This window comes from Arachis stenosperma, chromosome 3 (assembly GCF_014773155.1).
Source record: "Arachis stenosperma cultivar V10309 chromosome 3, arast.V10309.gnm1.PFL2, whole genome shotgun sequence".
NCBI lineage: Eukaryota > Viridiplantae > Streptophyta > Magnoliopsida > Fabales > Fabaceae > Arachis > Arachis stenosperma.
The window spans coordinates 6,893,400-6,906,471 of record NC_080379.1 but is presented as its reverse complement, the minus strand read 5'-3'; the positions used below and the strand labels follow the sequence as shown (position 1 = coordinate 6,906,471).

Sequence of the window (13,072 nt, the reverse complement as noted above, 5' to 3'; positions counted from 1 at the left end):
TTAGTCACCAAAAACAATACATGGTGTTTAATTTGTGATATATACTATGATTGGATAGAATAATTAAATATTATATTCTAGTAGTAGTACCTATAAACATTTGGCATGATATCCATATCCAAGTAAGGTTCAGATTAAACAATGTGAAGGCAGGGGCGTAGATATGAAATAGTGTTATATATTTGATTATTAACAAGCACGTTAACACGTCAAAACGTGAGAACCTCTTCGTAGTGTGTAGTGTCCACAGTCCAATGTCAACGCCAATGACAACGTGATGCCTACCACATAGCATAACATAGTCTCAAATCCCTTGATCTTGATTAATGATTCTTCTTTCTTTCTTTCTTCTTTGTTTTGTTATATTATATATATAAGAAACTGTCATGTATTTGCAATGCATGCATAAGGGTGCAAGCAAGAAAGAAACATTGTTGGTTCATTCATTTGGTCACAGTAGTTCTCTTTCTCATTTTCTAACCATCATGAACATCTCTTTATGCATCATAACACTACTACTGTTGCACTTAGGCTTATTTTTAGGGGCAAGCTTAGCCTACTCCTCAAGCTTCAACTATGGTGATGCTGTTGACAAGAGCTTGATGTTCTTTGAAGCCCAAAGGTCTGGTAAATTGCCACCTCAGCAGCGAGTCAAGTGGCGCGGTGATTCTGGCCTCAATGATGGACTTTCACAAGGAGTGAGTTGTCCCCATGAAATGAATTTTGTATTTTTTGAGCCCCACTATGGATTTTGTTTGTGTTAAATGTTTTATATTATGGTTGTTTATGTTTTTCAGGTTGACCTTGTGGGAGGGTACTATGATGCTGGGGATCATGTGAAGTTTGGGCTGCCGATGGCATATAGTGTGACAATGCTTGCATGGGGAGCCATTGAGTTCAGAAAAGAGATCACTGACTTGAACCAAATGGGACACACTTTATGGGCCATTAAATGGGGAACTGATTACTTCCTCAAAGCACATCCTCAGCCTAATGTTCTTTGGGGACAGGTAAACTGCTACTGATAGTTTCTAGTGTTTGTTGTTCGGCTATAAAATTTTGGATGCTAAATTACTTGTGACACAAGTTTTGTTGTTAAGATCAAACTATTATTTCAATTATTTCATAGCATTGTTTATAGGTGAAGACTCGTATGCAGTTGTCTTCAGTAAAATTCATAGTTGAGAACTGTTAAATAACAATTTAGTCAAACATGTTAAATCATTTCACGATTCTCAGCTAACAACTTTCTACGAAGACAACTACATGCTTTTGAATTTTGGTTTGCCATGGGAATTTCAGGTAGGGGATGGAGCCTCGGATCACTATTGCTGGGAGCGTGCTGAAGACATGACAACTTCAAGAACTGCCTATAAAGTTGATGAAGAGCATCCTGGCTCTGATATTGCAGGTGAAACTGCAGCTGCATTGGCTGCAGCATCCATAGCCTTCAAGCCCTACAACTCTTCTTACTCTAATCTTCTCCTAATTCATGCAAAACAGGTAACCAAAATCACTTATACACTTGAAAGGAATACAAGATGCGACATTAAAAAGTTGTTTGATCAATCATCAAAGGAGCTTTATTGATGTTAATGTATATATTTTGTGGCAGCTCTTCACATTTGCCGATAGGTTCAGAGGTCTATATGATGATTCCATAACTAGTGCTCAGCAATTCTATACTTCTTCCGGTTACTCAGTGAGTAAACAAATTTTTTTCTCTATTTTGTGTCTTTATAGTCCTATTTGTGTCTTACAATGCACAAGCCTAAATCAAATAACCTTTTGATGTGAAGGATGAACTATTATGGGCTGCAGCATGGTTGCATCAAGCAACTGTTGATGAATACTACCTAAAGTATGTGGTGGACAATGCTGTGTACATGGGTGGAAGTGGCTGGGCAGTGAAGGAGTTCTCTTGGGACAATAAATATGCCGGTGTACAAATCCTCTTGTCGAAGGTAATCAACCACTAGAATAATCTTCGACTATGCTAATCAAAATTAGCCACCAGTATAAAATATATGTTGGAATATAAATACACATTAAAAATAAATTAAACCTACATGTATTTATACACAAATACATTAATGACTGATTTTTGGTGGCTGATTTTGGTATACGAATAGCATTTTTGAATAACCTCTTCCTTCCCTATTTATTAAGCCATTAAACTAAAATCCATTTAAGTAATATTATTTTCTTCTTATTAGATATATAACTATTCATGTATTTCTTTCCATTAGTTTAAGTTTTTAAAACAGGTGATTTCATAATATTATATCAGAGATTCTATAGCGAAAGGTAAAAAATTTGATACTTTTTAGTCTTCGAAAAAAAATTTTAGCATAAGACAAAAAAAAAATTAAAAACCTATGCAAAATTCACTCAAACTGTAAAAAAATACCCTTGCATGAGGGGCTGTATTATGATAGTTATAACATGCAAATGTGTGTACCAATTATAGTTCAATAGAAACATGCAAATAAATGGTTGAATCCAATTTGCAGGTGTTACTAGAAGGAAAGGCTGGTTCATATGCCTCTACACTGAAGCAGTACCAAGCCAAGGCAGATTATTTTACCTGTGCTTCCTTGCAAAAGAATGATGGTTACAATGTCCAGAAGACTCCAGGTTAGTCACTAAATGGTAACATCATTTCTAACTATTGCTTTATGTGTACATATAAGGTGTGCTAGTATACGTGCGATTTTTATAGATTCTATTGATGGAATTCATTGCTTAATAGGTGGTCTAGTATACGTGCGCGAATGGAACAACATGCAGTATGTTTCTTCTTCTGCATTTCTCTTGGTTGCTTACTCTAAGTATCTATCAGATGCAAAAACTCAGATTAATTGTCCAGATGGACAAGTTCAGCCTCAGGAGCTTCTCAATTTTGCAAAATCACAGGCATGTCATATAACTATATTCTATTGGAGTTTTGTCCTACCAGTGTTTTTTTATGTCTTATATTCGTGTTTGGAGTTGAAACCCATTTTGGCCCCTGAAGTTTTCGACCGGCCTCAATTTCGACCCCCAAATTTATAGTTACCCAATTAACACCTCCAAATATTGGATTGTGCCTCACACTTACCCCTGTAGCTATTTCCGTTAACGGAGATCTGATGTGGCATGTTAAGTTGACAGAGTGTGTATCCACGTGGCACCCAACTTGCTAGAATGGATGTGTGATGAGTCAATGATGTGGCAAAAGTTGAATGAACTCAATTTGCAGCCCTCTTTTCCCAATATGTTCGAGACTTTGCTGGAGAAATTGAATTCATTCAACTTTTGCCACGTCATTCACTCATCACACATCTATTCTGACAAGTTTGGTGCCACGTGGATACACACTCTATCAACTTAACGTGTCACATCAGATCTCCGTTAACGGAGATAGCTACAGGGGCAAACATGGGTTACAATCTAATATTTGAGGGTGTTAATTGGGGTAACTACAAATTTGAGGGTCAAAATTGAGGCCGGTCAAAAATTTTAGGGGCCAAAATAGGTTTCAACTCTTTGTGTTTGAGAAAAACTCATTATATTTATACTAGCACTTTGCTGGTGCATTTGGACTTTCTTTTGATATTTGTAAACTTGTTAGCTAACTGCTGGTCGAAAATAATAAATTATGCTGGCCTTGTAACACAATTGTACTTTTTTTCTAATACTACTGGATTGAACCAATAACATTCAAGTCCTATTAACAATATCACAGCTAACTCTGCCATTGAAACTGTGGAATTTGGTTGACACAGGCTGATTACATCCTTGGCAAAAACCCTGAGGGTATGAGCTACTTGGTTGGATCTGGACCAAAATATCCTCTACATGTTCACCACAGAGGGGCTTCCATTGCTTCAATCTTTTCTATTAGGTCTGAGATTGGCTGCATCCAAGGATTCGAGGCATGGTATCACCGTGCCGAACCGAATCCTAACATCATCTATGGTGCCCTTGTGGGTGGTCCTGATAAAAATGATGAATTCTCTGATGACAGATCAAATTATGAACAAACTGAGCCTACGCTTTCAGGATCAGCTCCTCTTGTAGGCATCTTTGCTAAACTGCAGAGTTTATATGGCAATTCAGGTGAACCATATTCTGCACTAAGCAATAATCTACTCACTTGTTTGCATATTCCTCTATAAAGCCCCAAGCACTTTTTCTTAATTGTCACAGGTTACTACCATAAGGCATCATCAGTGCCCCACCCCAAAACACCAAGTGAGTAACATAGTCAAAATAGATGATGAACTAGAACATTGTACAAAAGAATGATAAAACTATGACAAAATCAAAGAATTAAGTCTTCACTTTTTTTTTTATTATGTTTATAGTCATCTATATTAATCTAACATCTATTGGCTTGACAGATACCACAAACTCATGGAAAACATCATTGTCTAAAACATTAGAAGGTAAGGTCCTATATATATATGCCTTCGGCTTCATACTTTTCAATATTTTTTAATAAACAAATTGAGTTAATTCATGTATTTGTGTATAAACATGTGTATTGGTTAATTCATTTTCAATGTATTTTATATAAGCTGACTGATTTGGTGACGGATTCTTTATCTTCGTATAGCATGGTTGGTTTTTTAATTGCAAACAATGAATGAAGAATGATAAGGTTGTGTTACAGGTGCACCAATTGAGTTCCTTCACTCAATTACTAGCTCATGGACTGTTGGGGCTACAACTTATTACCGCCACAGAGTGATCATCAAGAACACTTCTTTGGAGCCAATAACAGATCTCAAGTTGGTGATTGAGAATCTCTCAGGATCTATATGGGGTCTATCTCCAACAAATGAGAAGAACATTTATGAACTTCCACAATGGCTCAATGTCTTGAATCCTGACTCAGAGTGTATGTTTGTTTATGTTCAAGAAGGACCACAAGCAAAGATCAGTGTTCAAAGCTTCCATTGATCATTTTTGGTAGAGAGGATTGGAAGTATGAAGTACATTTGATATCCTAAGCGGCCATATTAAGGGTTTCTTTTTTCCTTTTTTTTTATACTTGTAATTTGACTGTTAAACTTCTACTACTTCCATGATTGTAAATTTTTAATATCAACCTGTCAGATCATTACCTTACTACTCAAAGTAAAAAAAAAAAAAAAAAAAAAAAATTGTATAGTCTGCTATTACAAGCAATCAATATATGAAAACTCAGTTTAATTTGGTACACAGGTGGAAACTGTATAGTGGACTAAACTTGTGTCTTTTTAGATCCATTTCAAGTAATTAATGATCAAATCAACAATAACAAGTGAATTTTATTGTAGAAATAAGTAATCTATTATCTATCTATTCTACATTGTTAAAATTGGGATCTCTGTATTTAATAATAGAGTAATTAAAAGATATATTATATAATAAATCAGTTTTAATTTTATATAAGTAATTCCAAATGCAATTATTTATTTTTAATTTAATTTCTTTCAAATAAAATTAATTTTAAAAATATTTGTTACTAGGCTAATGTACGGTTATTATTGTTAATATTTTAAATAAAGTAAGGTAAATGATTCAGAGTTGAATTTTTACATGTATATATATATATATATATATATATATATATATATATATATTCTTTGAAATACAAAATTCATCGTAATAAGGTGGAGTAAAGAAACAACAAGAATACAAGATTATTTATAACTTTTATTCTTTTGTCATATTTAATATTGTCATCAATAACTAAAGGAATCAACACAACTCCACTTTTTATAATTTTTAAATAAAAATTGAACAACATTAACAACTTTGCCTTATTCTAAAAGGTCATTTGATTTCTTTCTCACTAAATATTTCAAACAATAGCGAAAAACCACTTCTTCTTATAATATTTTCTCATTGTTACTCTTGTCAAATTTTTAAAATGTTCCTTTATCGTACGTAGGATAGTCCATGAATGACCACCATTACAAGTCCAAGCACATCATACCTGCTACGAAAGCTCACAAACAACAAACAAATGGTAAACACTCTTTACATCTTTACCACACAACACACAAATTATCATTAGATTCAATTACATCAAACCTGCCTATTTTTAGTATTAACTCTACCAATAATTAATACAAACTAAGTAAAAATTTCAACTCGAGGTGGAACCAGCCCCTTCCAAATAGCTTTAGTGAAGCTATAATTTGATACATCATCCGGTAATCTTTTTTCTTGCAATACCTGCACAAATGAGTTAGTAGTAAACAGTTCATTTTTATCAAATTTCCATACACCTGTATCTTCTCTTTCTCTTGTCAATTTGGCCTCTTGTAAAACATTACGTAGTTGGCTGAGTAACTCTAATTCCCATTGATAGAGATCTCTTCTCCATTAGAAGTTCTACACCCAATCTAACCCATCCTAAAACTCACATTTCCGTATAGTGGATCCTTTTTTGTTTGAAACCAAGAAAAAATTTGGAAAGAAAGACTTTAGAACACCATAATGTAATCAGTTATCTTCCCAAAATCTAATCATCCTCTCATCTCCTAACTCCATATACAGACCATTAATCGTATTCTCTTTCACATATTTCTCATTTATTTGCATTTGACAAATGTCCTTTTAAGGACCACCTCTAATAGGGAGCGTCTGAGTGCATAGCATCTGATTCGGATCCAGGTTATCACACGAGCATACCACCTTTTTCCAAAGCGTGCAATTTTCTTTAGAAAACATCCACTACCATCTATTCTCAATATATAAAAGTAGATACATAAGTTTACCTACATTACTTTTAAGTTATTTCTCTTCTTCTATTAACGCCATGTCAACAACATCACTTACTTGGCAAAATTTTAGAATTAACCACTCAATTTTTGCCAAATCATCTATTATTTCTAAATCAACAAAAAAAATAAAATATACAAAAAACAATACAATAATTACCAATGACAATAATTAGAAATTAATAGTGTCTAACCAAATTTGTAACTTACAAAGACATTAAATTCATATTCCTATATTTATTATATCTTACCGTTGTAAACAATACAAGAAATTTATAACTCCAATAATTGATTTATTAATTTCTTTAAATAATTTATTCAATGTAATAAACATCCATATTACAAATGTCATAATAATATTATTAATCATAATAAATTTGACGTTACAAATATTCAAATTCCATACTATTTGAACTACTTATATAAGTCTCTTATCACTATTCCTTCAAATTACATCAAATTTAGCACAAAAAATTTATTTCCGAACTACACAACAATAACTATGTTGAATGTGAAAAGTGTACAAAGAAAGCATATGAAAAAGGAGATAACTACATTTGTGACACATGTAGTCAAACACCACAATATCTAACAATAAGGTAATTCTATATACTTTTCATAATCTCATCTATCAAATTATTAGTTACTTATCCAATACTTATTTTAGGTTCAAAATTCAATTAAAAGTTTCAGATCAAAGTGGTACAACAACTTTTGTACTATTTGATGGCGAAGCAAAAAAATTGTTGGGTACAACTGCTTTAAATCTAATGGCACTCCAGAAAAGTAATGACATTGAAACACCACCCCAATTGAAAAATTTATGCAACCTCACTTATATTTGATGTCAATGTAAATGATTTTAATCTTAAAGAAAGTTCTCAATAATGTACTGTAACACATTTGTTCCAACCAAAAACACTAAATTTTAACACCCATTTGTTACCAATACATTTGTTCCAACCAACAACACTAAATTTCAACACCCATTACAACAAATAAAACAGGTAATACAAAAAAATTACTTATTTTAGTTATTTTAGACATCATTGTTATTTCTAATTTAAATTATTCATTGATTATAGGAACCAATTTCGCCAACAATAATATCATCAGACGAAGATCACATACCCATCAAGAGATTAAGGAGAAAGAAAACTATACAAATTCAAGATACATTTTCGGAAGAAGAACATACTTGCAAAGATGGAACAAACAACACAATAGAAAGTGCATATAACTCAATAATTCATGACTAAACCACCAAAAGTAACCATGAAAGATTTATTCGCTGACAAAAGTAACCATGGAAGATCAAAACTCCTCAAATACCCACAATTGATTTGCTCTGTTTGTCAAAAATAGCCATGTCTAATATAGTCTTAGCAGAGTGGCATACATGGATTGTTTACGCTGACGATTACAGGTGTTGGTAGGCATATATGTGTACTCAGTACCATTTAGGGTCAATTTAAACCCTAATTCTTCGTTCTTCTCAGTTGGAACCCAATTTTCACAGGTAACCCGAACACAGGCATCCAAGGTAACTACAAGAACCCTAATTCCTGAATTAAACTATGTTCATAGAATTTGAGCAATGTCAAGAAGAGAGGTAACTACAAGCGAAGGAAGCAAATTTTCAGGAGCTTCACATTCGAAGATGAAGAAGAAGAAAATTATGGATGGAAGATGTCACTGTAGTGAGTATGTTGTCTTGTTGGATATCTTTGACGGTTACTAATCCTAGAATATGGTTCATTCGTTGCCCTTTTTCGAAGGTATGGGACATTATTTATGATAATTAGACAAGTATAGGGTTCCTCTACATCTCTGATATTTTAATTTTTTGGCTTCTGTAGAGTCGAGATTGCCATTATTTTGTTTGGGTTGATGAAATTGATGGGGGGATAGCAAAGTTTGGCATGATGTTTGATTAGAAGACTCAATGAGCATGAATATGGTGTTGCTAATCAAGATGTGTCAATTGCTCCAACAGACCACAGTAAGAGAAATGTTAACACGGCCGCGAAAGTTGAGAAGAAGATTAAAGGTGAAATCAAAGCTATGAGAGTATAGCTTGTGTCCGTGTCTTTAGGATTGTTTTTACAGTTTACACTTTTTTGTTTGTAATGGTCATGTACAAGTGATTGGTAAGCATTGAACCTCAAAGATATTTCCAGCATCATCCCCTGTCCAGAATGGCCTCCAACTACTACTCTGTTTCTTATTTTTCTTCAATCTACTCTGTTGTACTGGACAAAGCCGTCCATTGTATCCCCTCAACTCCTTCTTATTTCTAGAAGTACAATGGGAGTACGGTAGAGAAGAAGATGATGAAAAAATGCTCTGTTAGGGCATGATTGATGTCGCGCCCAAAAGGGAAGGGGTAACACCACTTTCTGTTCTTCTAATTTCAATGCTTGAAAGAGTAACATTTTTTTTAATAAACTAAATAAATACAATTTTAACAAAAAAAAATTTAATCCACGTAAGACATTCTTTTGCCACGTTACAATGGATATGAATACATTATATAATTTAACAACATTTTATTAACATTTGGTCACATTTGACAAACGGAGCACATCAATTGTGGGTATTTGAGGAGTTTTGATCTTCTATGGTTACTTTTGTCAGCGAATCAATCTTTTATGGTTACTTTTGGTGGTTTACTCATAATTCATGAAGAACATGCTTTCACAAGAACATACACAGAAAGAAGAAAGTAACAACTCTAACAACAACCAATTAAAAAAAAAGAAGGACAAATGCCACATAAGAAGAGTAAGTTCATCATCAACTAAAACAAATGCAAAAATCAAACCACCGAATAAAAATATCATTTTGTACATACAACTCTAATATCCAAATCTTTTGTACTACAAATTATTTTAAATAAAATACCTTTTAAATTTAACTTTAGTTTACACGTTTAATTTAAGTCTACAAAACATAACAATTTTTAATATTTATTATATACTATAATTAATTTACCATTCCGCGCATCGCGCAGGTCTCATTCTAGTTTAAACAGAAGCGCCATATTTTCAACAAATGCATCACCCATCCTAAACTTTCCAGCTTCTTAGGTACCTGTACTACTTCTATTTAACTTGAGTAATCCCAAGTCTACCATCCTCCTTACCCCAAAGAAATCTTCTCTGTAATTAACTTTTTTGCAACCGTCTTCATCATTTTATACAAACTAAGATAATAAAATGGCAAGCTATTAAGAATAGATTTTATAAAAACTAATTTACCAGCTTTATTTAATACCTTAGCTTTTCATAGACTAAACTTCTCTTCAACTTTATCAATCACTGGTTTCCATATTTTCACAAGCCGCGGATTCACCCTTAGATTGATACTTCACAGGTAGTACTATTGCTTTGTACCCCCAAAACACCACACATCTAATATACCCAATATGACTCGCAATTAACCAGAATCAAACTAGATTTCTCAAAGTTGATACTTAACCTATACAACAATTCAAAACATCGAAGAAGCCTCATATAGTTTCGATAGTTTCCTCTCCAGTGAGAAGGCCTCCCTACCAGTAATGGGAAATGCGCCATTTCGAATTGCCTCTCCTATCATTCTGTACAAAGCATAAACAACAAGAACAACGAGAAATGGAGACAAAGGATCTTCTTGTTTCAAACCCTTTTCCATCCTAAAGGACTTCGTCGGTGACCATTATTTATCAGTACCGACATTGATGCAGTAACTACACATTCCCTAATTCACTCCTTTCATCTCTGACCAAAACTCATCTTAGCCAAAACAACATCTACAAAGCTCCACTTAACTCTGTCATACGCTTTTTGGAAAATCTAGCTTAATGATTGCAGAAGTTTTCTTTCTCAACTTTAACCACTCAACAGTCTCAAAGGCTATCAAAGTCCCATCATGTATTTTTCTATCTTTCACAAAAGTACTATGCGTCTCCCCGACTAATCATGGCATTACCCTTCTCAACCTCCTAAACAACACTTTAGATATCACCTTATATACACAGCCAACCATACTAATATGTTGCAAGTCTTTAATCTCCTTTGCTCTAACAAATTTCGGTGCCAAAATCACCCATATAACGTTTAAATCCTTTGGTAGCTTAACTGTCTCAAAGAAACTTATCATAGTGAACTCATTTCTAATCTCTTCCCAACACTTCTTAATTAAATTCATATTGTAATCATCATTACCCCATGCCTTAGTTGATTCGCAATTCCATACTGCTTCAGTGCCTCCTCCACTTCAACTGATGGCAACACCTCTATAGATATAGATTCTTCCTTATTGATCCGACTGACTAGTCCATCACGAAAACCAATTCTAGGAAAAACTTTTTGATGATATAAACTCTTATAAAAATCCTTAATTACAATCTTGATCCTTGCTTAATTTCTTACCACCCTTTCATTTATTATCAATACATCAATTCTGTTATTTCTTGCCTGTTAAATATACTACAAAGCAAAGTATTATGCAATTTCAAATTTTCACTATCTATAACAAGTTAGATCAATAATATAATATTCGTTCAGAAGATATGCTCCCTACTGAAAATTTTTTGACAAATATTTGGACATTTTCCTTTTTCATGATTGAGTGAAATATAATGACTTCCGATATAGCTTGAACTGCATGTCTCTAAAGCTCAACGGTTAGAAAAGCAAATACGTTGTTAGCAGCAGCAACGATCTTTCTTATCTAATGGAGACAACTATAATTTTTCTTCTAAGGTTGTGTGATCAAATTAACATTATTTGTCTCAATTTTATTGGGAATGGTTCAACTGAGAGAATGAAGATTCATCTTCTTAGCTGAAAAAATATTTGCAAACCTAAAGATCATTGAATTTGTGATGATGAACAAATTCTGTTTGGAAAAATCATTGGATCCCTTGTGTTTGTTAGACCTTGTGGATATTAATAATGTTGATTATTTGGTCGATTTAATAGAAATAGATGTTGCCACTGCCACTAGAGGTTGGAATTTTGATTTCCTAAGGCAAATCCTTTCTCTGGACATCTTGAGTCTTATTCATTCCTTGAGAGTCCCTCAATTGTGTTTGATGGATTGCATTGTTTGGTTTTTGGAAGCTTTAGGTCTGTTTAGCTGTAAATCTGCTTCATGAGGCTTGTGCAAGTTATGGTCGTTGGAGTTACAATAGTGTTTTTAAGCATTTTTAGAAGATCCGTGTCCTCAAGATAAGTCTTTTATGTGGTTAACTAGTGATAATACTCTCCTCACAAAAACTAGTGTCCTCAAGATAAAAACTCTGTGCATCTGTAACAGTTAAGTCAGCACAACAAAAATTATATCGGATTTTTTTGTTAGATCTAATGGATTCATAGGCTGTGTTTGTTTCTAATAACAGGACAAAACACTAAGAACGGACAAGATAGTGATGGATAGAGACACAAAATTTTGTGTTTTTGTATTCTGTTTGGTATTAAACTATAACAAATTATGAAAATTCAATTTATTTATTTTTTTCATTCAAAAAAATTGAGATGAAAAATATAATAATAAAAAATATAATTATGAAAAATTAACAAGAATAATAAAAGAAAAAATAAAAAATAAGTTGTGTCTCTTGTCAATGTCTTTGTGTCCTTCCTGTCAGGATGGACATAAAATACACTAATTCAGTGTCTCTGGATACATTGTATCTGTCCATATATTTTCTGCCAAACACGATTTTGTGTCTTTGTGTCGCTGTTCCAGTGTTTTGTCTCTGTAAACAAACGCAGCCATATGAACGGAGTGATATATATGAGAGTTCTTTGGTATTTATGATTTTTGTGCCTAAATTTTATGGAAAAGATCTTTTTTTCGAGTTATTTTTTTTAAAAGATCTTATGGAAAAGTAAAAGTAATTTTATATTTAAGTATTTTATGCAAAAATATATTTTTATCTATCAATTATGTTTGGATATAACAATATAAAAATACTTTTTTGTTTATTTATTACATGAAAAATATATTTTTTTAAGAGAAAAAGATCTTTTAAAAAAAGATGTAAATTATAACTTCTCAAAAGATTTTTTTTTAATTTTTTAGTGCTTTTATTTTTACTATTAGAAATTTGCTAAACACGCAACAAATAAAAAAAGATATTTGTCATTGAATTTTTTTTTTATCAAAATAATAGTGTCCAAACAAATACTAAAAGTAGAAATAAAAAAAATAAAATTTACTCTTTTATTTTTAAATTTTATGTCTAAAATTTAGACACAATAAAAAGCATATATATATATATATATATAACTTTTAAAAGATTAGAGACTTAAAATATTTTTAAA

At 32.6% G+C, this 13,072-nt stretch overlaps 1 protein-coding gene across 1 annotated transcript; it reads left to right on the top strand.

The window, feature by feature from the left end:
- The first annotated feature begins 386 nt into the window (after positions 1-386).
- On the top strand, positions 387-5,095 carry LOC130965404 (endoglucanase 5). The gene is made up of 11 exons (XM_057890169.1): positions 387-698; positions 798-1,010; positions 1,303-1,503; positions 1,616-1,702; positions 1,800-1,964; positions 2,514-2,637; positions 2,753-2,916; positions 3,768-4,101; positions 4,192-4,236; positions 4,386-4,430; positions 4,658-5,095. The coding sequence occupies exons 1-11, from the start codon at positions 387-389 to the stop codon at positions 4,945-4,947; spliced, it is 1,980 nt and encodes a 659-aa protein (XP_057746152.1). The 3' UTR covers positions 4,948-5,095.
- Positions 5,096-13,072: the final 7,977 nt, after the last annotated feature.